Source organism: Myxine glutinosa, chromosome 11 (genome assembly GCF_964187855.1).
Source record: "Myxine glutinosa chromosome 11, kmMyxGlut1.1, whole genome shotgun sequence".
Taxonomy (NCBI): Eukaryota; Metazoa; Chordata; class Myxini; order Myxiniformes; family Myxinidae; genus Myxine; species Myxine glutinosa.
The window spans coordinates 19,228,646-19,256,164 of record NC_136271.1 but is presented as its reverse complement, the minus strand read 5'-3'; the positions used below and the strand labels follow the sequence as shown (position 1 = coordinate 19,256,164).

The window sequence follows — 27,519 nt, the reverse complement described above, 5'->3', positions numbered from 1 at the left end:
TACATTTTGTAGTCCATTGTATAATTTAAATAAACATAAATGCAAATTTCGCATGTGGAAAAAGTAAGTACAGAAGAATGCGGTATCAGAAGCACAATCAATAAGTACAGATAAACTTCATCAGTAAATACACAAATCCTGGATTGGAAGGCCCAAAAGGCTATCCTACCAAGGATGAGTAATATTTGAAGATAATATAAAGACAAGCATTGGATTAACAACAGAACTGGCAGAAGGCTCAAGTGTCATTGTCCATCCATCAACAGTATGAAGGTCACTTTTGAAATCAGGACCTATATTGGTGGTGGTGCCTCAAAACCTGATGGCACCTTGTCAAGAATTGCACCCTCTGACCTCTCCAAGTCGCCTTCTGGTATCTGCAGGACGCACACGGTCCACCAGCGAACCCCACCTAGTGAAACTGCCTAAATCCAGAACGACTGCTGACCTCTGCTCATTTATTCCTCTTTTTCCCACCTGTGGAACCACCTTCCATACGCTCTTCAATCTCATTCTTCACTGCAGGTCTTTAAGATGGCTGTTCACCACCATCTCAAGTCATCCCCCATCCAAAATAATGATCTTTTCTACACCTGTTAAAACACCTCCGACCCCTTTGGCTCTGCAGAACAGTCCCTCGTTAGTGTTCCGTCCTCAATCAGGGCCCTGTGCAGCGTAATGCACTGTCTTGGCCTGCAGTTCATTGTGCTAAACATCCCTGATGTTGTCTAATTAGAGTGCATAGCGCTTCCCATGTACTTTTTTTGTGCCGGGTGCCACTAATCGTCCACCTGGCCTCGCCAGTACAGGAGGTCTAACTGACACAATACAACCTTACCCCTATACTGCTCGAAGGTGTACAGTCATCGCCTCCTCGGTGCACCTTTACCGTACACCTTACCTTTGACAGATCCCTAATATACGTGTCATTCTAAGCAACTCAAGCATATGGACCAAGCTATTCTTACCGCATCCCATCTAGGTGGATATCACCTCCCCCCCCACCCCATCCATGTAACACAGCTGCTTCCCCAGAACTTTAAGCTCCTACCAAGGTACCCCATTGGGAACCTAAGGTTCTGGTCTTCATTTTATGCACAATTATTCTACATACAGAAATTATTCATCAGTCAATTTTCTCTGCCGCCCTATGTCTGGATGGTGTCCTTAGGGTAACCAGGCCTACCTTAAACCACAATTTCACTCATCCAAATCATAAATCCCATCTTTTGATCATGTCCCATAGTGGATGTCACCTGCTTCAGTTGTAAGCTTAGCCCAAAACCCAATTTTAGTCTACCTAACAATTTTCCGGGCTATCTGCCCTTTATAGCACATATATCAAGTCACACGTGACCGAGTGGAACATTCTCATAAACACATAACACAAGTGTAACCATTTCCATTAATCGTAATTATTTCTAGCAAGTCGACAGCTTCACAATTAGCTCGCAGGTGTGGCTTCAGCTCTACAGCAGGGGTATCATTTTATGTCAGTGTGGGTATCGCAGTGTTTTTATGCCTGCAGTGTAAAACAAAGCCCCAAATCCAAGATTTCCTTGGGCCCCTCCCTTGACCTCCTGCCCTCCCACCCCAGCACCACAACAGCCACCTTTTCTGTACATCCCACTAAAGGGTGTCACCCAAATGGCATTCCAAAACTCTCCCTGGTCACCAGTGGTCTTTCACACTGTAGGCGACTGATCCGCCCCTTATCCCGGCATGTTCTCTCTTCCATTCGCACGCTTTTCTACCTGGGACAAGACATGGCGAGGGGTGCAGTCCTCACTCGCCTCAAGAGCCTCATCCACCTGCGGATATGCACATCTTCCCCACTCACAAACCTTAAATACAATGTCGCCTTCCCAGATATAAACCATCTTTACCTACAGCTGCTGTACATGCTAAAAGGAGTGTCCATAACTGACATGGCATGCAATCAATAAAAACACTAGCAATCAATACAATACAATACAAAATAAACACAATTATTCTATTTCCTCAAAACCAGTAATAATGCTTCCACTCGGTCCACATGCTGACCCTCTTGGCCACAATTGCCCATCACCCACAACAATTCCCTGGCTCACCGACATACCTCCAAGTGGTGCCAATGGGGAAAGGTAAAGTTCCTTCATCAAACTAATCACTGGGAAAGTTGTTCGTTTCCAGTAGTGCCTGTTGCAGCCATTTTCCTCGTTATAAATCTGGCCAATTAATCCCAGGGCTCTCTTCCCAAACTGAGAGCCCATTAAATCGCAGTGGACTATCTGTGGAAAGCTATGTCTGCCTCTCTGGGCTTTTGCCAATCTTTACCAATCAATTCAATAAATTGAATGCCATAACCTTCCATGCAACTCATTGAGACAGCGCTGACGTAAAGCAGCAGGAATGACCACCCTCATGCCCCACATTACACAACCTTGAGCTAAAGACAGCTCAGACGCACGCGACACATATGGAGCATATTGTGAAGTCGAGGGCAACTCGCGCCAAGAACCTGACAAAGCAACGTGCACAACACGTGACAGCACAGGACCACGACGAATGGCAGCGGCCACTTCCGCAACAATTACCGCACCAGATTCAATCTGTTCCAACATGAACACCTCAACCTCATCTGTAGGTTCGGCACCGACCTTTGTGGACGGCAATCGAGACAGGCCATCACAGTTAGCGTGCTGTTCGGAAGCACAAAATTTGATTTCATAGTCGTATGCACTGAGGACAAGACACCATCTCTGTATCCATGCAGCGGTAGTGATTGGAATGCCTTTCTGAGGATTAAACAAGAACTGAAGCGGCTTATTATCAGTTTGTATGGGAAAATGCCGATCTATCACGTACTGACGAAATTTCAACACGGCCCATACCAAACTTAGTGCTTCACGCTCAATCTGAGCAAAGTTCTGCTTTGCGGCTGTCAGAGCACGTGACGCAAAACACACCGGATGCTCAGCACCGTCACTCAATACCTGAGACAAGATGGCGCCGATTCCATACGACGAGCTGCAACACGCCAGAATGGGAGGACATGAAGGTTCGTAATGTGAGAGTACCGTGTCTGCAGTAAGATGAGCTTTGACTCGTTCAAATGCTGCTTGTTCCACCGAACTCCACCTCCAACGAACATCTCGACGCAGCATGCATGTCAGCGGAGCAAGCTCAGTGCTTAGGTTGCTGACATACCTCTGGTAATACTGAGCAAGCCCAATGAAGGAACGAAGCTGAACTTTGTCCCTTGGGCTGGGCATGTCGGCTATAGCGTCAACTTTCTGAGGGGTCTTGACAGCCCCTCTGGGGTGATGACATTCCCCAGGTACTCCACTCTCTTCTGAAAGACTAAGCATTTTCCTTGTTCAAGCGAAGGCCATGGGCAGCTAACTAGGACATCTCACCTTGTCAATGTTCTCACGATGTTGTTTGGCCGTGGCGCCCTCAATGAGGATGTCCTCCAAGTAGCATTGTGCAGGTAAGTCGGTACAAAGACGACCCATCGCCTTCTGCCACATTGCCGGAGCTGAAGCGATCCTGAATAAAAGATGGGTATACTGGTACATACCCTGACACGTATTGACGGTAAGGAGGTGACGATCCTCACGATCTTAAGATGAAAGTACGCATCGTGCAAGTCCAACTTCGTGAAGTACCGACTCCCCGCAAACTTTGAATATATATCGTCAATGAATGGCAGTAGATACTGCTCCACGCAGAGGTTGGGGTTAACAGTCGCTTTAAAATCACCACACAGGTGAATACCTCCACTCCGCTTAAGCACTGTGACCACGGGCATTGCCCACTCAGTGTTCCACCTGTTCAATGACTCCAATCTTTTCCAATCGATCGAGCTCCGCTTTGACCCAATCACGAAGGGCATATGGCACCGGTGGAGGCTTACAGAATCGCAGACTGACACCCTCTTTTAGGTGCAGGTGACCTTGAGCACCTTTGAGCTTCCCAAGTTCAGGCCTGAATATAACTTGGTGTTTTTCCAAGAGCGAAGGAGATGGAAATGATGTATGGACACTAAATGTTTACCCAATCCAGACGAATGGTGTGCAACCAATCACGACCAAGTAGAGATGGTCCAGAACAATCAACCACATGAGGGGACAACACCGCTTGCTGGTCCCGATAACGAACCAACACATGCATCAAGCCTAATGGCTTTATCATCTCCCCTGTGTACGTACAAAGGGTAGTGTGTATCGGGGCTAACACCGGATAACCCAACTGACGCCAAATCCGTTTACTCATGAGACTGACTGATGCCCTGGTATCCACTGTGAAGTTGACTGGCCTGCCATTCACACTGACAGCCATGACAAAGGTTGCAGGTGACGTCATCGGAAATGCTCCCTGTTGACCAAACTCACTGCCAGCCCCGACCACATCAACCGATGGTGGTGCCACGCCCCGACAGACCCTCTGCACATGGCCCATCTTACCACACCGGTAACACACCGCATTCCAAAATGGACTGCTCCCACGAAAATATGAACCACCACATCCCTGACAAGGATGATGTTGTCGTTGTCCCTGTAACGCACTGCTTGCATGTACCCGGGAAGAAGAAGAAGAACCCTGATCCACTGACCCAGTTGGAGAATTGCGAGCACGTGACCCCTCCCGCAGCTATGGCATTAACCGCAGAGTCCTCCCCAACAATGGCGCGAACATCCTTTCTAGCTTGTTCCACAACAGCCACAGTTTCAACCGCTTTAGGAATTGTAATCTCTTCAAACGTTATCCATAAAATTCACACAACCATCTTCTCATCTCGCAACCCCACAGCACAATAAAGCGATCCTTCAATCTTTGTGATCGTTCATCGACACCGAAATGACAATCCCCCGCCAGATGCTTGAGCCTGGCCACGAAATCAGCTACACTCTCATCGGGAAACCGAACCAGGTTGTCAAACTCGTACCGAGATACCTGTGGTGACTTGCCTGGTTTAATATGATCGTGCAGCGTCTTCACTATGGACTCGTAGGTAACAGCATCATCCGACGTCCTCGCCGGCGAAATCAAATCACACAGCAAACGGAAAACCTCCGCCGAGAGGGACGATAGAAGAATTGCTTTCTGCTTCCCCACCTCGACGATGTCGTTAGCAATGAAATAAAAGCTCAGCTGCTGCGCCAAAAGTTCAAAGTTGTCCCCAGCATACTCGTGGACCTTTCAATATGACGTAGCCATGGTCTGAAAAAAAAAAATCCTCGTCGCCAATTGTAGTGTCTTTGTATAAAGTAAAGATGCGGACACGCAGAGGGGATCAAGCACCATCTTTATTCCAGGCAGTGGCAACACAGGCCTCTCGCGGCCATGCCCACAGCGGCTTCACTCTGCCCTGTCCACAGCGGCTTCACTCTGCCCCACCCACAGTGGCTTCACTCTGCCCCGTCCACAGCGGCTTCACTCTGCCCTGTCCACAGCGGCCTCACTCGGCCGTACACGGCACTACACCTCCACGGTCCGGTCACTCCACTGGACTGAGACATTTGCTCGAGCGGAACCCCGATGGACAGGGGATGCCACGCAACACCATCAGACGTGCCGTCCAGATTGTACCACAACTATGGTTCGACTCCACATCCAAATCCTTCCAGGGCAGCGCTCCAACTGCCTGGCGCATTGCAATCTCCCAGGAGGGGCGAGGGAATTTTTCCTTTGAGACCTGCCTCCTTATTCCCTCCCTGGACCAGGGACCAAGTGGCTAGATTTGAATGCCTCATGTGTCCATCTGGACCTCGTCAGAATGACGGCATGTTCCCTACTGCAGATCTCCCTGCTGTCACTTCACTAGAATGCTTGTTTTCAAATGTAAAACATGCAGATAAAAATAAGACAATTAATTTATGAGAACTGATCTCTCCTACCACTGCATTGTCATTATAATACGCACGATGTATTTTACTTTTTTTGAAAAGGCATGTTAATTTTCTTATGCATGTTAAATTTGGTATCAAAAGATGTGCAAGACTTCAAAAAAAGTCCTGAAACAGTATTTATCAATTATCTGGGATTACAGGGAAATCGTGAAATTTCTACAGTGTGGGTCATTTTGACCTCTGACCTCCCCTCCTGACCTTCATAAGATGGGCTAGACAGGAGTTTCAAAACTTTCTTGCCCATTTTAAGTATGTATTCCCTATGAGGCATTTAGAATCACTGCTGAGTTGTGCCCCTTTTTTGAAGCTTTATCTTTGATCCATGACATGTTTTCCAGCCGCAGTGGCGCAAGCGTGCCGGGACCCAGGAGTCCCCACAAACGGGACACGAAGCGGCACGCTGTGGGAGCCAGGACGCAGTGTAACATTTGCCTGTGAGCCAGGATACCAGATCCATGGCTCGGCGACCATCACTTGCCTCCAGCATGAGAACCATTTCTACTGGCAACCAGGCCCTCCTTCCTGCATTGGTGTGCTGCCAGTCAAAACTGTGCTTTCGTGCTCTTAACCTTCAGGCATGCTCTGTGTGTTGTATTTAAAAATTTAATTATGCGGATTGACTTGACTGGCACTGCTGGATTTTGCTCGGGTCAACAGAATCGTCCCTTTCTCGTTTGGTAAGAGTACAGTACGTCGAACCCCTCCGGGTTGTAAACTTTGAAGGAATTAGCCAGGATTTTTTGAAAGAGGACTTTGATTTGGACACCAAAATAGTCACATGGGTTTGTGCAAATTGACTAAAAAATGAATAAATCATATTATCGAAGAGTCAAGTGATCCCGCAGAGGAGATATTTAACCATAATTGTATCTCCTCGACATTGTTTCTGTTCATTTCCCAATTATACCAAAAAACCTTATTCTATAGAGAGGACTGATGAAACAACAGGATCGTAACTCGTGTATCCAAAACACCTATGTGTCTGTTTAAAAAAAAAAGAAAAAAGTTTTCTGCAATTATGTGGATGATGCCCTAGCTAGGAGACAGTACAGGAGAGAATGTGAAGGTTTGAAGATAATACAGTAAACCCTTGGTACTGGAGTTGTCATGGTGTGCCGTTTACGGAATTATGCGCTCGTTGTTAGCTGGCTTTGTTGCGTACACCAATAGGGGAGGGGTGGTGTGTTTTGTTTTGAATACAAAGTCTCAGCTTATGGAAGACCAGGGTGACAGTGGGTAGAAAGCATCCCATTAACGGCGGGATAGCACGTGGATGGTGCTGATGAGGTTCCATCCTCTTGACAAAGCAACGGAGGACACCCAAGAAGTAGCTTGTGTACGTTGGCTACAAACCGATCTCGACCAGTTTGCCAGGCCATCGCAGAGTTGAGATATTCCCGGATCAGCCGCGGAAATCGACCCCACACCAGTTGAGGCAATAAAGAGCAACAATGCTTTTCCCACTCCACCACCAAGCCTCTCAGATCAAACAGGACTGGATTTTTTTTTTCCTTTTTTGCCCCCAAAATCGAGGCTTGTGTAAGAGATAACATCAATCACAAAAAAAACAATCGGACAAACAAAACATACAGTAAAGGGAGCGGGAGACAAGATGGGGGGGGGGGGGGGGGGGAGAGAGTGAAGCACACAAGTACAACAGCAGAGAACAGGGACAACGGAAGATCCGTGGGAGGGAGAGGGCTTGGGGGAGGAGTCATGGGAAGGCGGGGGGGAGGGGGGGGAAGTTAAAACGCCTTTCACTGCTAGAACTTCCAGGAAAGAAAGAAGTCAGGATTTCAAAAAAAGTGGATCTGGGGTGAATTAACGGGGGTAGAAGAGATCAAGGTTTTTAATGGTGTTTATACTCGTATAATACAGTTATGATTGACAGTGGCCAATTTTCATGACTACTGAACCAGGTGGATGGAATATCCAGATTATATTCTAAAATAGAAATATATAAGTCCACAATGCTCAATGTGTTTGATTGTATTTGCCCCAAAATGGCCAGCGTGCAGATTCGAAATCACCGGAACTACCCAGTTATATTTTTACCTTCTTTAACTGAGCGAATCTTGGTAACATTTCAATTTCTTTGTGAAAACCCTCCACTTCAGAATCAATAACCTAAGTAAAAATATAGTCGTCAGCGTTGGTCTTGTTACAAGCATTTCCTCTATTTGCATCTATTTTGCCTTAGCTTGAAATGCCATTTTGTGAATGATTTTCGAGAAGATGAAAGGTGTTGGTTTTTATGTTTTGAAATTTGATTTAGGAGATGATGAATGAGGGTAATTTCTGATTTGTGGACCCAATTTGGAGCTTCTTCACCAGTGTTGTGCAACAGAATAGTCCATCTTCACCAGTGTTGCCAGATCTTAAAGCATCCCCTTCATAATTCATATCATAGATCTGGCAATCAAGCCATAAGAAAGAAGATGGGATCATCCCATGGTATCACCTGAATGAATAACATCTTGTTCGTAAAATGTTTGCTACTAAATACCCATAATTTTATAATTTAACAAAGAAACACCTAAACAAGACGACGTCATGCTGAGCACGATACTTGCAAAATCAACCCCTTCCTGAAATAAAAGTTTACCATGGATACATCAAAATGTCCATTTCATTAAGATTAAAATTGACGATCGATCAAAGTTCGGGTCAATCGGATTAAAATTGATGATTTTTCAGATGAAAATTGATATTAGAAGTTTGAGCTTGAGGTGACCTTTGACCTTCTGACATCAAAAATAGTTGGTTTCCCAATTCAGTGACACTTTGCAAATGCAGTTAAATTTTCAAGTCAATCGGATGAAAATTGATGATGTTTCAGATGAAAATTGATGATTTTGGAAGTTTGTCCTTGAGTTGACCTTTGACCTTTTGGCCTCCAAAATAGTTGGTTTCCCAATTCAGTGAGACACTTTGCAAATGCTGTTCTATTTTCAAGTCAATCGGATGAAAATTGATGGTTTTTCAGGTGAAAATTGATGATTTTGGGAGTTTGACTTGAGATGACCTTTATCCTTTTGCCCTCAAAAATAGTTGGTTTCCCAATTTAGTGACTCAACATACAAATGCTGTTCAATTTTCAAGTCAATCGGATGAAAAATGGCGATTTTAGAAATTCGACCTCCAGATGACTTTTGACCTATCACCTCAAAATCAATAGGCTTCTCAATTGTGACGACCTCTCCAACTTGGTGAAGTTTCATGACGATCGGTTTAGAATTGTAACCTGTAGGCAAGTGACAAACAAACAGACAGGATAGCAAATGCAACCGACCAATAGACTTGAAAAATCCTCGATTTTGCAAGTAATAAAATGTGAAATTATATATATAAATATATATATATATATATTTTAATGTAAAGTTTGTAATTATTTATTTTTCTGTGTGAGATTAATACCATGGATTGCGGACATCCTATCATGCTATTTGCATGGATATTACGATGGCATACTTAACTGGTGCACCTCTGTGTCTGTTTTTTGCGGCCCCTAGCTCCCTGTGGTGGGAATTTGACAGGACCGGCTGGAGCCATTCTGTCACCTAATTACCCAAGGCCGTACCCCCCTGGTAAAGAGTGTGACTGGATCATCACTGCCACACCAGGAAATGTCGTGTCTCTGACCTTCATAAGGTAGGCTGGCCAAAAGTTTCTAAACTGTGATCATGAATTATCACTTTGTTGTTGCAGTTACTGCTTCATATGCAAAGGCAGGGGGTTTGGGATTTCCTGCCTATTGCGCAGCTTGACACGGCCTTGCTGATTTCCACCTACGCCATTGCATCCTGCTCGACATCCCACTATGCCTCCGCTACTAAAGTGTAGTGCTTTTTCTATAAAATACGTTTGTGTGAGCAGTTTTGCCTCTCCAGAAAAATTATAGTTGTGAAATGATGCAATTAACCAAGACCACCACCCGTGCTGCACAGCTCAGCACCGGATCCCGCTGGCATGTTTTTAGGGAAATCCAGCAGGTGTTGAATGAGCTTAGCTCAATTACCTAGCCTGCAAATATAGTTTCGTTCATACATTATACAAATATCTGACCAAAATCCAACCGTAATCACTTTCCATGCTTCTCCGGCTAGAGCTGAAAAGCTTTAACAATCCCCCTATTCTGTCTCTTGTGCCCACATGCGTAGCTTCAACATGGAAGCGAACTATGATTTTTTGCATGTGTACGATGGGCCGAATGCCAGTAGCCCCCTCGTCACCAGCCTTCAGGGCTCCAAACTGCCCGGGCGCCTCGAAAGTAGCGGCAACAGCACCTTTCTGGCCTTTCGCACAGACGCCTCCGTCAGCCTCGCGGGATTCCACATCGAGTATCAAGGTCTGTGAGCTTACTCTTGTTTGATGAGGAATTTATAGTGGCATAAGTGTGCAGGCCATGTTAGCCTATTGAATGTTCCATTCCGAGCCTGGTGTTGGCTTAGCGGTAAGTGTGCTGTCTGGAGTGAATTAATGGGGGTAGAAAAGATCAAGGTTTTGGATGGGGGAAGATAAGAGATGGTGGTGAACAGATTTTTTAAAGACCTGGAGGGAGGAGTGGGATTGAAGAGAGTGAGGGAGTTTGTTCCAGAGGCGGGAGAAAAGAGGAATGAAGGAGTGAAGGTGAGCAGAGAGTCTTGATTTTGGCAGTTTAACCATAAGAGGGTTGCAGGCAGATCTTGTGCGACGTGTAGGAATATTTGGGGGACAGAGCCCAGAGAGAGCTGGGGGAGCAAAGCCGAAGAGGAGTCGGTAGAAGACGGAAAGACCACCAACCTGCCTGCGGTGAGTGAGTGTAATGCCTTTGGAGTTAGCTTCATCGCAGGAGATTCCAATGGTTCTGAAAGCTTTGGTTTCAACAGCGTGAAGCCGAGCTCGGTGTGAGGCAGGAGCACCGGCCCAGAGGGGGGGAACAGTATTCCATTGAGCTGCGGATGAAAGCCTTGTATGTGGTGAGGAGCTCAGGTGTGCCAAGGAAGGACTTCGCACGACGGAGGATGGAGAATGCCCAGTCGGCGACTGGCTTTGAAGGCCAGATTTGAAATGTGGTTTTCCCAGGAATTACGTTCCCATTCGAAGGACGACATCAATCAAGATGCGGCGCTTCCTGCAGACACCGCCCTAGGACAGAAGTTTTAGTCCGATTCAATGACACGGAAGAAAAATTTGATGATCATACATCTCAGCGCCAAGCTCACGACCTACTGAGCTAACCTGCCGTCTCTCCGACAATATAATCCGACCTATACTGCGGAAGTCTCCCTTCTATACAGGAACCAGACTCAATTCTGCTTCGATTCAGAGATTTTAGTGGCGTTCAAGTGGGCCAGGCAGTTGTGGGGAAGAGAAGGTAGCAGTCTTGAAGAAGTGAAAAAGAAAAAATTGCTCAAGAATGGTTACAATATCTTCCAACTCTTGAAGAGAGGCCGTACCCCCTTGGTAAAGGGATGTTGTTGGGATGTTGAGCATTAGGCAAGTTTACAAAATGTCAAACTTTACAGAAATTTCTAAATATTGGTTTTCCTATTAAACATTCGCTTTTCATGCCGAACCCAGAAAAATATGTCATTTCGACCTTAATTTTCTTTTAACATATAAACCACCTTTAGAGGCCATTTTCCCCCGCAAGCGGGGGTTGGCCTTTTTCGGGGACCGTGGTTGTTGTTGTTTTTTGGTCCCCTCTTTGAAGCAATGTTTTACGGCCGGATGCCCTTCCTGCCGCCAACCCTTTTTGTCGCCTTTTTCCGACAAACAGGGAATTACCAGTGAACTAGTACTCAATTTGCCGACCTCGGAAGGATGACAGGCTGAGTCAACCCCCCTGGCGTTAATTCAGCGATCGACCGGGATTCGAACCCAGGATCCTAGGATCCTAAGCTGGCACCCTAGCCGTTAGCCCAACACCAGGTATTATCCTTAATATGATAATATGATATTGCCTGTATACCAAGTGGTATAAATAATGACAATAATAATAATAACAATAATAATAACACCAGGGTTTCTTTTAACATATAATAGTCTTATTTTTGTACTGGGTAATTTCTTCATAAATGCCAAGATCACATGACCTAATGTGCAAATACAGTGTAAAAGTTTGTTTGTTTTCCACCACATTAGCTATTTATGAGTTTGCTTAGTCAAACCATTCACTGCTGACAACAAAGTGATGAAGAGGGATGGCCTTGTGAAGGCCTCTGAAGTATAGCTAAGCATAATTTATTTGTGCTGCCTTGTGTTTCCATGATAATAGATGATGAATTGCTACATTTCCATTTGAAAACGTCATGATGAGGATCTTTCTGCAATATAAACGTGCACACATATGCTCTCCCTCCAATGTTCAAAGCGTTGTTCTTTACATCACAAAAAGGGGTATTTACATTACCCGCCATAGACGCCACATCAACAGGTGGATGTCCTGCTTAAAACAAACTTCCATTGAAGGCAGTAAATAAGAATTATACAATGTGAAGAAAATAGGAATTATAAATGAGGAGAAAGATAAATTTGAACAACATATGCTAGAATACAAGTTCTGCAGTCTTCACATGTATCACGCATGTAAATAGTTTACATCAGAAATGCACAAATAGTGAATTTATTAATATGAGAGGTGTGTGTGTGTGTGTGTATGTGTCATCATTTTTTGTCCCCCGTCGTACCGCGGAGCGAAAGGGGGACTATGGTTTTCCCGTGCGTGCGTTCGTCCGTGCGTGCGTGCGTCCGTGCGTGTGTCCGTGCGTGCATCCGTGCGTGCGGGCGTGCGTGCGAACATGCGTGCGTGCATGCGTAAGCGAAGGACCGAATTCTAATTTGGTGTGTGGGTGCAACCCACGTCAAAATCCAAGATGGCCGCCGCCATGTATGTCTGACACCATGTATGTCTGACGCCATGTATGTCTGAAACTTGTGAGCGGAATATCATGAAAAATAAGCGAAGTACCAACTTCTAATCTGGTGTGTGGATGTGTCTAGGCATAAGGAAGAACGCTATTGAAAATTGGGTCGCCACGTCAAAAAATCCAAGATGGCTGCCACCATATATATGTCTGAACCTTGTTAGCGAAATATCTTGAAAAATAAGCGAAGTACCAACTTATAATCTGGTGTGTGGGTGTATCTCGGCATAAGGAAGAACGCGATTGAAAATTGGGTCGCCACGTCAAAATCCAAGATGGCTGCCACCATATATATGTCTGAACCTTGTGAGCGAAATATCTTGAAAAATAAGCGAAGTACCAACTTCTAATCTGGTGTGTGGGTGTATCTACTCATAAGGAAGAACGCTATTGAAAATTGGGTCGCCACGTCAAAATCCAAGATGGCCGCCTTGCGTCTCCCACTTTGTCAACTCACATCACTTCACCGACGGGGGACCTAGGCGTAACGCTTGTCACACTAAAACCAGGACTGAACAAACATCAACATGTGCATATTGATCCCACAAATACCACAAGTCAAACAACTGACAAATTGGTTTGGCCCTTGAGGAGGCATTATTTGGATTAGTGTAGATGTGTGGCTTGCTTTGAACTGGCAAGGTTGCTTTTATAATTTGCATTTACAGTTGCAAACAGCTGTGATCATTAAGTAAGAATGATTGGATACAGCTGCCACCCTGGATGAAAGACTTGAATGGCATTGGCTTAATTATGCCCACTATTATCCACATGCATTATGTTATCAACAATCATTGAATTCACGTTAGAAGACAATGGTGTGTGACAATTAAGTGGTCTGAACACGTATACCCTAAGCTCCCTGATACTGCTGTACTGCTGTGATATCATTGTCCCTCATATCCTTTTGGTCGGCTCCATTGATGCCTAACTATGTCTGACCATGAATGATAGATACACGTGATTTATTATCAGCCAGTCCCCCACCTCCTCCCTACACATAGTGGCAGACGGGGGTTTTCAATTGTGTGTGTGTGGGCATGTCTGTCCGCCTGTCCAGGCCATAACATTTTTACCATTTGGAGCTTTTGACATCAAATTTTCCAAAAAAACCTTTAGTATGACAATGTGGAGAAAGTAATAAAAACTTTGGTCAAAATGTGAAAGGGCAATGTCATGGTGACTATAAATAGCACTTATCAGCCTGTCCGCAGTGTGCCAAGCATGAGACGAAAGAAAGAGCCGATAGCCAGAAAAAGAAAAAGAAAGAAAAGAGATAGGATGGAGATCATGGAATGAAGCAAAGCCGATAGCCAGAAACAGGGCAGGTTGGAGATTACGCATAGCAGCCTTATGGGCCACTTTGCCTGAAGAGGATAGATAGAAAGATAGATAGATAGATAGAATATTTGATGACAAAAGCTCAAATAGTAAAAACATTTATGATCTTGATAGACCCATTGAGGCTCAATAGTAAACAAATAAACGTGGAGCGATAAAAAAAAAAACAGGACGTCTAGTTAGGTCCAAAACTTCAATTCCGTGACCATTTTCTGGCTAGTAAGGTTTGACGATTCATTTGACTTCTATTGACATTTTATAACAAAAATAGCCTCTATGTCCCTCCCAAAAATCCCGGCATTTTTCACCAGAGGCCCGAATCCAAGATGACCGCCGGCACTATCTTGAAAAATTAAGTTTTGAACCAGAACACCTAGAATCACGTACAAAGACACTTTTGTGGGTAATTTGACCACGACGATTCCGAATCTGACAGTTTGACGTTATGACATTATTTTGACCCAGAAATCCAAGATGGCCACCATCCAGTAGAGCGAAAATGCAACTTTTAAATGGGAGAACATATGATCATGAATTAACACATTATTTTGGCTAAATCTATACTGGCCACGGAATTGAGGTCCTGATTAGTGAATTGCTATTTTCTTGTTTTTTATTTGTCTGTGTGTAATGTCATATACTTATTTCTGTCTTTCCAGGGAGTATACGAGCGAATGAGACGGCACTGAGAAGCGCAGTATTCAGAAGATAGCTGTCAAGAGAATGTCCGCCGTTCCGTGTGTCCTCCAGTGTGGCGGGCTTTGCAATGAAGCCACTGATGTCGTTACCTCCGTTGAGAGTTGGGAAAATCTCAAGAAAAAAGCCCTGTTATGGAGCGGTCTTGACAAGTTTGGAGACGTTTATGCAACAGTCAATTGGGATAATGGTCCCGGCAGACAATGTGTCCATAAATCATGTAGGCTGACCTTATGGAATGCTAATAAACTGGAGCAGGCCAAGACAAGACAGAAAAAACGAGAAGTCAAGGAATGCCAATCTCAGTCTTCGTCCATGTCTGAGGCTTTCCCCCCGGCTGCTTCTCCACCTGCCAAGCGGCTGCGATCAAGTGTAGAAGGGCTGATACATGAAAAAACAAAATGTGTCTGGTGCTGTAAACCGGAGTCGGCAAAGCACTCAGAATCAAAGCTGTCCCTGATTTCGTATGATAATGCATGGACAACGTTCAAGAGTCACACGGTGGTCCTCGAAGATCAGAGCATGCGAGACAGAATCAACTGTGTGATCGATTATACAGCTGATGACCCATATGCGATTGAGATCAGATATCACAACAAATGCTGGTTGAAATATGTGCGTAGTTACCAGAAAATGAGTGAAGATGACAAACTCCCACGCATGCACAATGTCAATCTCCGTGAGGCTCAGACTATCTTCTTTGACCACATCAGAACAGTTATCTTTGAGGAACGTGAGCGAAGGTCACTACAGAGCCTCCTCAAAGACTACAGCTCTATCATATCTCGGTATGGCTTCTCAACATCCAGCATCAAGTCATCCTTTATCAAAGATATCCTGACCCGGGAGTTTGAGGGCAAGATCGGCCCTCAAGTTAGAGGGCAAGTTGTATCACTAACTTATTCATCCATGTGGAGGCCAGTGACATGGCAGACTACTGGAGGGACTTCCTGTCCATGACAGATGCACTAATGCAGAATGTCCACGCAGTCCATATCTGTAACTGGGACGAGTATGTCAGCTCTCTGCGCGCCATGCTGCCATGGATGGTAGCGTACGACAACAATAGGTACGAGAGGTGGCTATCTGACTTCTGGGCAATGCTGACAAATCTCCCTGCTGATCAGGTCACCTTCCTTCGTACTGACTTCGCTCAGTCCATCACAGGCAACCCCTACTCCAACATGGCCTGGGACATGTGGATCGAATGCACCATGAACAAGGGCAGCAAAATGAAGTCTGGCTGGCTCTCCATCCTCAAGAATGAGAAGCAGCTGCTGGTGCACTCCAGAAATGTGAACAATGTAGCCCAGATCCGGGCGGCTCATAATGCCCTGGCCAACCGAAAAAAAGCCAAGAGGAAGCACATTGAATGTGGCCCAAAACGAATGCGAGAAGATGAGCAGTGCGTGCAGGACCTGGTAGCCTGCATACATGAGTTTGACTCCTTTCCATTCGACCCATCCTCACCCACACTCCGCACCCTACAGTCAGCCATGCCTGCCTCTAATGAGCTCGTTGTGGACTTCAATTCTGCCCATGCTGCAGGGGAGGAAAAGTTGACCAGCTTCTTGCAGGAGCGGGTATTCAGTAAGAATACCTCCCTTCATGCACCTGTCCCTCTGAGTAAACGCTTGACATTTGCCAAGATGCCAGACACGGAGAAGCTCAGGGAGGAACTCAAAACGAGAGCTGCTGAAATGGAGCAGAATGCTCTCAAGGCAGTGATCAACCTGGTTGAGGTCAGTCATCTTGTGGACCTCACTGAGTTGCTGGAACATCGTGTTGTTGAGGAGTGTGTGGCTTTATTCAACTCCAACGGAACATACAGGAAGACACAGAAGAGTAAGCTCATCCAGAAACTCTCTCTGCAATCTGTAGATCTGCAGGAACCCTACACCACTCTCATCGACATGGGCATGATTTGGAGGATGGCAACTCCATCAGCAGAGGATCGACAGACGCAACATGGCACCCCATACAAGTGGTCAGACTATGTCCACAAGGTGTCTTCCATCATCCTTGCCCGCCATGGTGATGCTGAACGTATCTTCTGTGTGAATGACCCATATGACACACCATACTCTACTAAAGATGACGAGCGAGACCTGCGGGTACAGGGTAAGGCACATATACCTAACACCTACATGAAATTGAATGACCCCTTCCCTTCTGCCCAAGCATTCAAAACACTTCTATGTAGCGTCAGCAACAAGGGGCGGATGCAAAAGCTGATATGCACCTACCTGACAGACCTTGCAGAGAGTGTTGATGCAGAGATTGTCTACTCTGTTGGCTCCCACTGCACCAATTTGTCAACCCAGCAACCAATGGAGAACTACAGCTTTGACCAGTCTGAGGCTGATACTGTCCTCTTTTCTGCTTACGCAGTTCTGCGTGAATCAGGCTACAGTGGCCCTGTTGTCATTGATACCGCTGATACCGATGCCTATGTCGCGGCAGCAGTCATCTCGCAGCAGCTGCCCGGAAAGCTCTGTATCAAGAGGAAGAAGGAGACTATCTTATGTCATGGCCTGGTTAATGACGAGATGGCAGACTGTATTGTTCAGCTGCACTGTATGACAGGCTGTGATGCCAACTCAGGCTTCTATGGCAAGGGTAAGAAGTTGGTGTATGACCGGGTGGCGAAGAGCCCTGTGGCTCGACGGCAGCTCTCGCTGTGTGGAGATAGCCTTGACCTTGAGGAGGAGGTGCTAGAGGAGCTCTTCCAGTTCACACGACATGTCATGTATGGCGACGAAAAGAGTAGCACCATGGCTGAGGCCCGTGCAGCAAAGTGGAAGACACTGAAAAACAAATCATTTATCCGTCTCCCTCCAGATGCAGACAGCCTACGCCAACACTGCCTCTGAGCAAACTACTTGGCATATCTTGTGCGTCATCCCTCCAAGAAACACCACCCCTCGCCACTCGGACATGGCTGGGAGCTGGTGGGTGGTCGCTGTCGCCCTGTCCGCCACATGCAACCTGCTCTCCCGACACATCTACCTGCACCAGGGCCAGCTGAAGAGAGTGAGGAAGATGAGAGCCAGGAGGGGAATGAGGAGCGAGATGATGATGTACAAAGGTGGGGAGATTCCTCAGAATCTGATGATTCAGATTCTAGTGAAGCAGAATGCTCTGATTCGGACTAATCATATAATTAAAGGTCATATTGATTAATTACTTCATTTGAAAACTGTTCAAGTCACAGCTATTAAAAATAGCTTATTTTGAAGTGTAATGAGTTTACTTGTCATGCAATCATCAATTACTTTACTGCAAGATATCCTTATGGAGGTAGTTTCTTTAACATGTTTAAGTACAAAAGTTGCATTTTCGCTCTACTGGATGGTGGCCATCTTGGATTTCTGGGTCAAAATAATGTCATAACGTCAAACTAATGTCAGATTCGGAATCCTCGTGGTCAAATTACCCACAAAAGTGTCTTTGTACGTGATTCTAGGTGTTCTGGTTCAAAACTTAATTTTTCAAGATAGTGCCGGCGGTCATCTTGGATTCGGGCCTCTGGCGAAAAATGCCGGGATTTTTGGGAGGGACATAGAGGCTATTTTTGTTATAAAATGTCAATAGAAGTCAAATGAATCGTCAAACCTTACTAGCCAGAAAATGGTCACGGAATTGAAGTTTTGGACCTAACTATTCCATGATCTCCATCCTATCTCTTTTCTTTCTTTTTCCACTGTTCTCCTCCGGTTGTTCTAGGACGTCCCACTTTCCTTCTTCCTGAGGCTTCCATGACAATGCTGTCACACAGTTGTTTTCATCATTCATTCTTAGCACATGTCCAATCCATTTCCATCTTCTGATCTTAACTTCATCACTGATCTTCATCATTTTGGTTAATTTGAGTATTTCTTAATGTGATACCATGTAAGGCCATCTAATTTTCAATATTCTGCAGACATTTGAACATAAATGTGTTGGGTTTTCGATTGTCCCCTTTGTTGATCTTCCAAGCCTCACATCCATATAGTGGTACTGATTTGACAAGTGAGTTAAACAGTCTTCATTTCGTTTTCAATGTATAAATGCTTGAGCTCCATATTTGTTTGAGTTTCATGAAGGATACCAAAGCTTTACAAATTCTGTTCCTAATATCTTCTTCCCCTCCTCCTTGTTTGTTGACGATGGCCCCTAGGTAGGTGTACTTATCGACTTCATCTAGATGTTGGTCTCCAATTTGAATTCTGTTGTTGTTTTTATTATTCATCCTCAAAACTTCTGTTTTCTGCTTGTTTATTTTGAGTCCTGTTTTTGATGCGAATTGATTCATTTTTGTTACTTTCGTTTGCATATGTTGGCAGTTTGATGATAAAAGGGCAATGTCATCAGCATAGTCCAAGTCCTCCAGGTTGGTTGTACACTTCCACCTTATCTCTGTGTTATGTCCTTCTGTCGTCTTCCTCATTATCCAGTCTACAACCAGCAAAAATATATAACCAGACGTTACATCTCCTTGCTTCACCCCTGTTTTTACCATGAACCACTCTGATTCCCCTCACTCTTCCAGCACTGCACACGCACTATCCTCATACAAGATCTGTACCATTCTGATAATTTTGTGAGGGATTCCATAACCAGCCATGATATTCCAAAGGCTTTCTTGGTGCATGGAGTCAAAAGCTTTTTCAAAGTCCACGAAAGTAATGTATAGGGTTGCCTGCCCCTCTGCGACCTGTTCATTTTGTTGCGCGGAATAAAGATTTGCTCCACTCCGCTTCTACCTCTCCTGAAGCCTGCTTGCTCATCCCTCAACTTGTTGTCAACTCCATCTCGAATTATATCAGCCCTCTTCTAAATACTTTACTTGGAATGGATATTAAAGCAATTCCTCTCCAATTTCCACATTCCGTAAGATCGCCTTTCTTTGGTATCTTGACAATTAACCCCTGTTTCCATGTTCTAGGTACTTCCTCTTTATCCCAAATTGTTATGAACAAGTTGTCGAGCCATTTCTCTGTTGAGTATATGTCCGCTTTCAATAATTAAGCAGGAATTCCATCCTTGCCTCCAGATTTACCATTTTTTGGTTCACGAGTTATCAAGTGACCACTATATTCGTCACGTGTGTGCGTCTGTGTGTGTGTGTGTATGTTTGTCTCTGTCTGTCCGCAGCATAACTACCCGATGATATCATCCGATCTTGATGAAACTTGGGTGGGAGGTTGATATCATGATCTAGTTGTGTCCTGCCTAGAGTGGGCGTATTGCGCCCATTGTGGGCGGAGCCACGCCCGAAAAAGATGTCTTTTTAGGGGGTAATCGAGTTCAAGCTACATCTTCTCTGAGGGGTTTGGTGGAATCTGACAGGGGTTTCGATATTTGGTTAGGCCAATGTCATGTGTCTCGCCCCACGGAGCTCGATTTTTCATTTTTCATTTTTATTTTCCATTTTTTTTTCCATTTCATTTTTCACCGAATTTTCGGAATTGTGTAGCTAACTAACCTCATAACTGATTATACATTATTTTATATCTCATTTCAAGGTCAGTAACCTTCGTTTTGACATTTTCGGGCCTGGCCTGGCCTGTCCGGGCCTGTTTCGGTTATAGTCCGTCCTTTGTCATTGAATACCGCTCGCTCGTGAACCATCGTCGTCTCCTGACTTGTCATCTTCTTTATTTCCGTTTGAATTTCTGTTTTTGACATATGGCTTGTGCTGATTTTTTCTGTAACAGGATCACACTCCTCTTGGAGAAATGGAGAAAACAAAATGAGGAAAATGTCCAATTTTTTAACTGTCATTTTCATCAAATTTAGAGTACAAAGTGGACGTGGACAGGCTTTGCATTTTGAGATGCTTTCTTGTTCTTGTTCTTGTTCTTCTTATTCTTCTTATTGTTATTATTTTTATTATTATTAGTATGAGATATTGTGTCAGAAACCTGTGCAAGATGTTAATTATCTACTCATGATTATGTTCTTGCACAAAAGATATCCATATATGACTTTTGGGTTGTCATAATTATTGAGTAGAATTTTGTCTTACCTTTAATACTGGAGGATTTCACTAGTTTCTGCTGCTTTTTAGATTCCAGATTGAAGAGGATTTGAAATATCAAAAAGTTATAGATGGATTTGGTGGATGACTTGGGTAGATGACGAGAACAAGCCGATTAGATTTTGGTTGAGGTCCAGATCCAATTGCAGCCTTGGACAAATAAGGGATGTGGGGAAGAATAAGGGGTATTGGAGGACATAAGGGGTGGACAAGATGGATACAGAAGGAAACTCTTAGGAAGGAAAAACTGGAAATTTGAAAGGGATGGGTTTGGGTTGGTGTAATTGGTGGTAGAAAAGATCATGGTTTTGGATCGGGGATAATCTGAGATGGTGGTGAACAGCTGTCTTGAAGAAGAATGAGATTGATGAATGAGATTGAATGAGAATGAGAGGAAGGAGGAATGAGATTGAAGTGGATTTGGAAGTTGTGGGACAGGTGGGAAAAAAGGTGGGTAAAAAGAGGAAGAAATGAGTGGAGGTGAGCAGTGATCCTGTATTTAGGTAGTTTCACCAGAAAGGGGTAGATGGTGGACCATTTGTGGCCTGCAAAAATCGGGAGATGTAGTCTAGACTCAACTTCATCGCAGGAGATTCCAGTGATGCCTTGGTTTCCATTGCGTCAAACTGAGAAAGGTGCGAGGCAGGGGAGTCGGCCCATAATTCAAACAATATTAACCATAATAATGGAAACTTTTCCACCTAAACAAAATTAAAATAGGGGCAGGCACTGAAGTGGACTATCTGAGCGTAGGCCTCACACAACGCTGTTATGTTGAATATAAACGAAAGAAAGCAAAATATTGGTGGAAAATAGATCATTCACGATTCAAAAGTAATCCACTAACAATTATATTAACCTGACCAACCGAAAATAATTAAGAGAGACGAAGTAGTTCACGAAAATATAAAGAGAGCAATGTTGGGTTCTGTGAAAAAGAATAGGTAAATGAAGAAGAAGAATGGCTTTAATTATTAGATAAAAAAGGAGAAGATAAACAGTATTATAACATGGCATATTACTCTGGTCTGCGATTTGTCATAACATATTGCTCTGGCACACTTTAAAAGGCTTAAGCTGTATCAGTAAATAATCAGACAAGTGTGGACAGCATTTAAAATCCAGATACATACACACACACACACACACACACACACACAAACGCACACACAAACCCACACACACACACACACACACACACACACACACACACACACACACACACACACACACGTACACACATACGCAAACACACACACACATGCAAACACACACACAAACTCACGCAGACACACACACACACACACACACACAAACGCACACACAAACCCATTTACACACACACACACACACACACACACACACACACACACACACACACACACACACACACACACACACGTACACACATACGCAAACACACACACACATGCAAACACACACACAAACTCACGCAGACACACACACACACACACACACACACACACACAGACACACACAAACACAGTGCGTGTAGAAAATCTACACCCCCTTTCAAAATGTTCACCTTTTTTTGCTTTATGGCCTGGAATTAAATTGCATGAAATCAGACTTTTTCCACCTCCATCTACACATCGTAACCCACAACCTCCAAGGGAAAAACAAATTGTACAAATGTCAGAAAATTAAAAAGGCGTTTTTTTAAATTAAAAAAAGAAAAGCACACACAATAAATGAAATCGTGCACAAGATGTATAAGATGTCGTTCTATCAGGATCATGCAATAAACATCATGCAGGATCAGTGGCTTTGTCGAGTGCATTTTTCAACGAGTTTCCCTCTCGCTGGCGAATGGCAAATGTCACCTTTCATTTTGATTGTAACAGCTGCAGGATTATTTCCCCGCAACGTGAAAGGCCATTTGTAATGTTCGAGATAATCGACTACATAACAAGCTGAGCACATTTTGCACTCCACATGCTTTATGTTTAGCTTTCAGCACAACGCAGCAAGCATGTGTTCGTGGGTTTTAAAGCATGATTTTCCAAAATAGCACCCACACATCCAAAACAATCCTGGAAGCACCATAGTGAACGAGACGACGTGTCGGTGGACAGTAATTGAGTGCAAACGCATCATTCGAAACAACTGGAAACGTGTGCTCATCTTTTCTGTGATTCCCAGGAACACTCACAGAAACGTTGAAAACTCAAGTGTATGTATTGAACTTTGAGCAGGTAACATTTTAGCCACATCACAAGGTATGAGTTTTTCTTGTCACCCGCTGCTAAAATTATTGGAAGTGTCAGTTGTGACTTTTCTGTTCCCCCAAGTGACCTTTGTCGTGAGAAATTCCTCATGATCTATAAAAATGTATCTTCATTTGTTATTTGTGCTACTTTGATAAAACTTTCCTCACATCTATAACCCCCAGGTAAAATGAAAAAAACATCAAATATATACAATATTGGAAATGATTATGAAACCCCATCTACTGTATGCACAGATAATGATTACTTTCAACTGAAAGATGTATATAATACATAAACAATGCATTGTTGCAGAAAATATGCAAAAACAAGAAGCGCTACATTCAAAGTACACCATGCCAAATAAATAAATAACTTATCCTCCAGCGTGCGGCATTGCCCGGGGGCCTTCGTCGCACGGCCATGCCACCGTGCAGCACGTAGAGACGACAGGGGAGGAATAATTGATTGATTAATTGCGTAATTAAAATAAATAAATAATAATCGTAAAATAATTAATTTCTTATTCCAGGGATTCCAGTGATGTCAGTGATTCATACCTAAACTACCACCGTTTCATCCGAAGCTGTAACTTTTTGAATTCCAGTGATTCATACCTAAGTGATTCATACCTAAATAATAATCGTAAAATAATTAATTTCTTATTCCAGTGATTCCAGTGATTCCAGTGATTCATACCTAAACTACCACCGTTTCATCCGAAGCTGTAACTTTTTGAATTCCAGTGATTCATACCTAAGTGATTCATACCTAAATAATAATCGTAAAATAATTAATTTCTTATTCCAGTGATTCCAGTGATTCCAGTGATTCATACCTAAACTACCACCGTTTCATCCGAAGCTGTAACTTTTTGAATTCCAGTAATTCATACCTAAGTGATTCATACCTAAATAATAATCGTAAAATAATTAATTTCTTATTCCAGTGATTCCAGTGATTCCAGTGATTCATACCTAAACGACCACCGTTTCATCCGAAGCTGTAACTTTTTGAATTCCAGTAATTCATACCTAAGTGATTCATACCTAAATAATAATCGTAAAATAATTAATTTCTTATTCCAGTGATTCCAGTGATTCCAGTGATTCATACCTAAACGACCACCGTTTCATCCGAAGCTGTAACTTTTTGAATTCCAGTGATTCATACCTAAGTGATTCATACCTAAATAATAATCGTAAAATAATTAATTTCTTATTCCAGTGATTCCAGTGATTCCAGTGATTCATACCTAAACTACCACCGTTTCATCCGAAGCTGTAACTTTTTGAAAATTAATGAAATAATTAATCATAAAATTAAATAAGCAATCGATTAATTGATTAATCAATAAATCAAAAATATATTTTACAGCCAAATCACTTGATCATTGTCGTGTTCAAATATCAGCTTCATAGCTTAAAAGGTGCTTGAGATATTGCCCAGATGAGAAAGAAAATAAATAAGTACTTAATTAATCGATAATAATTAAATAATTCATCAATTAATTTATTAATAAAAAAAATTTAAAATACCGTTTTTTGCCAAATAACGTGATCACTATTGTGCCCAAATTTCAGCTTCAGAGCTCAAAGGATGGCTGAGATATCGCCCGGACAAACAAACAAACGTAGTGAAAACTGAGTACTCCCTTTCAGTGCGAGTCATCGCCGCTGCCCCTTCGGTGCCCGGCGATGACTTCATGCAACACCTGGAGATGGAATAAGAAAAGAGCGGTGTACAAAAAATCACTGAACATTCATTTAATTGTCCCCCGTCGCACAGCGTAGCGAAAGGGGCACTATGGCTTTCCCCTCCGTGCGTGTGTACGTGCGGGCGTGCGTGTGTACGTGCGGGCGTGCGTGTTTGTGGGCGTGCGTGCGGGCATGCGTGCGTGCGTGCGTGCATAAGCGAAGGACCGCATTCGAATTTGGTGTGTGGGTGCAACCCACGTCAAAATCCAAGATGGCCGCCGCCATGTATGTCTGATGCCATGAATGTCTTAACCTTGTGAGATGAATATCTTGAAAAATAAGCGAAGTACCAACTTCTAATCTGGTGTGTGGGTGTATCTCGGCATAAGGAAGAACGCTATTGAAAATTGGGTCGCCACGTCAAAATCCAAGATGGCCGCCACCACATATATGTCTGAAACTTGTGAGAGAAATATCTCGAAAAATAAGCGACGTACCAACTGCTAATCTGGTGTGTGTGTGGGTGTATCTAGGCACAAGGAACGCTGTTATGAATTGGGTCGCCACGTCAAAATCCAAGATGGCCGCCACCATATATATGTCTGCAACTTGTGAGTGTAATATCTTGAAAAATAAGCAAAGTACCAACTTATAATCTGGTGTTTGGGTGTATCTAGGCACAAGGAAGAACGCTGTTTAAAATTGGGTCGCCACGTCAAAATCCAAGATGGCCGCCGCCATGTATGTCTGAACCTTGTGAGCGGAATATCTTGAAAAATACGTGAGGTACCAACTTCTAATCTGGTGTTTGGGTGTATCTAGGCACAAGGAAGAACGCTATTGTAAATTGGGTCGCCACGTCAAAATCCAAGATGGCCGCCTCCATGTATGTCTGAACCTTGTGAGCGAAATATCATATCATAGCATGTTTTCTGCGTCTTCCACTTTGTCAACTCACATCACTTCATCGACGGGGGACCTAGGCGTAACGCTTGTTATTGTTTGGCTTCCGTGAGCCTTTTGCTTCAATGAGAGCATCGTACCTTATTTTTCATGCTCGCGTATAATTTCTCAATTGTTTGACTGTTGAATGTTCTAAATATCCTGAAGCACTTTCCCGGATCATCCTAAGTGTTTTTTTGCCATTTGACTCTCATTACCTAAATAATCCCATATAGCCTAAACAATGTTCATCTCAGGACTTTTTGCATGCCATGACATCTTTGTGAGTGCTCCATCAGCTTATTTACCTTTCAGATTGTTTTTAAGAACATTGGCTGTGTGCTTGGAGTCATTGTCATGGTGAAAGATGAAGCCCTGCCCAATAACTTGTGTTCCTGAAGAAATGTAATGATCTATCTGAAACCTGCTTGCACCTGTTGACACTCAGTGGAGTTTTCATTTTATTTGTCCGACACCTTCGGCTGAGACGCAGCCTCACCACTCGTATTGATCCACCGCCATGCTTCACTGTAGTTGTTTTACACTCTCTGTTATACTGCTTCTCAGTCTACCTTCAGAGAAACTGTCAATGATTATTGCCAAGTGGTTCAAACCTGGACTCATATGTAAATAATATCTCCTTCCTGGTTTGGTCGTTTCATTGTTTCATTTCTGTTGCTAATTTCAGCCTTTCTGTTTGGATGCCTCTCCTCAGCAAATATTTTTGGACAGCTACATATTCATTGAGACAACTTTGTGTTAATGTGCATCTTACTGTTCCTGAAGAAACGTTTACACCTTTTACACCACAAGAAACCACTTACAGCAAACTTATTCACAATATCTCCACTGGATCATCTTCGATTACGTACAGAACATACCCTAAGGTACTTAACATCATTTTTTGAGAGTTTGGTCTTTTTTGTAGACAGTGTTGAGGCTTGTGGAGGAGCTAGCTAGAACACAGAACAGATCAGGATGAAATTGAACGAAAATAATAGTTGGGAGAAAGTGATGGGAGTTGGGGTGCATCACACAAACAGCAGGGTTGATGGACGAAATATTGGGAGACTTAGAGAAATCAGGGATTTGGTGAAGAATGAGAACTAGGGGATGAACAAGATGGATGCAACCACAATCTTTTCCACCTTGTTAACTATGCACTAGTGTGCACCTTGTTGTTCTTGAATGAACATTATCACACGCTCTTTCAGGTCGGTCAATTGCAAGTTCTGAACTGGATCAACGTTTATCACATAGATAACATATCCTGAGGTCCTCAGAATAACTTTTGGAGAGTTTGGGCTTTCTTCCTCCATAGCTTCTATTCACAATCAACAGTCCTGGTGTTGGCTTAGCGGTTAGGGTGCCGGCTTGGGATCCTAGGATCCTGGGTTCGAATCCTGGTCGATCACTGAATTAACACCAGGGGGGTTGACTCAGCCTGTCATCCTTCCGAGGTCGGCAAATTGAGTACCAGCTTGCTGGGATGAATGATCCCGGTGTGTACCCCGGTTTAGAATAGGTACACCGTATCCCTGCGCATCGTAAGAGCGTGACCAAGGGTTGGCGTCAGGAAGGGCATCCGGCCATAAAAACATTGCCTCAAACAGGGAACCATGATTGTCATGGGGCCCGCAAGGCTAACCCCCTCTCTAGCGGGGAAAATGGCCTTAAAACGTTCATTCATTCATTCATTCATTCATTCATTCATTCATTCAGTCCCAGTTTCACGTATCCTCCTCAGTCTTGCGTTCGGCTCCTGCCGAAATACTGTATGTAGTCGGG

The 27,519-nt window shown here is 43.8% G+C and overlaps 1 protein-coding gene across 1 annotated transcript in view; it reads left to right on the top strand.

The window, feature by feature from the left end:
* LOC137436088 (CUB and sushi domain-containing protein 3-like) overlaps window positions 1–27,519 on the top strand; it is a 1,358,203-nt gene that overhangs the window by 866,984 nt on the left and 463,700 nt on the right. Inside the window, exons 27-29 of the mRNA XM_078786463.1 lie at window positions 6,233–6,424; window positions 9,407–9,545; window positions 10,055–10,242. Coding sequence (XP_078642589.1) covers window positions 6,233–6,424; window positions 9,407–9,545; window positions 10,055–10,242 — 519 coding nt within the window. The remainder of the gene's footprint in view (window positions 1–6,232; window positions 6,425–9,406; window positions 9,546–10,054; window positions 10,243–27,519) is intronic.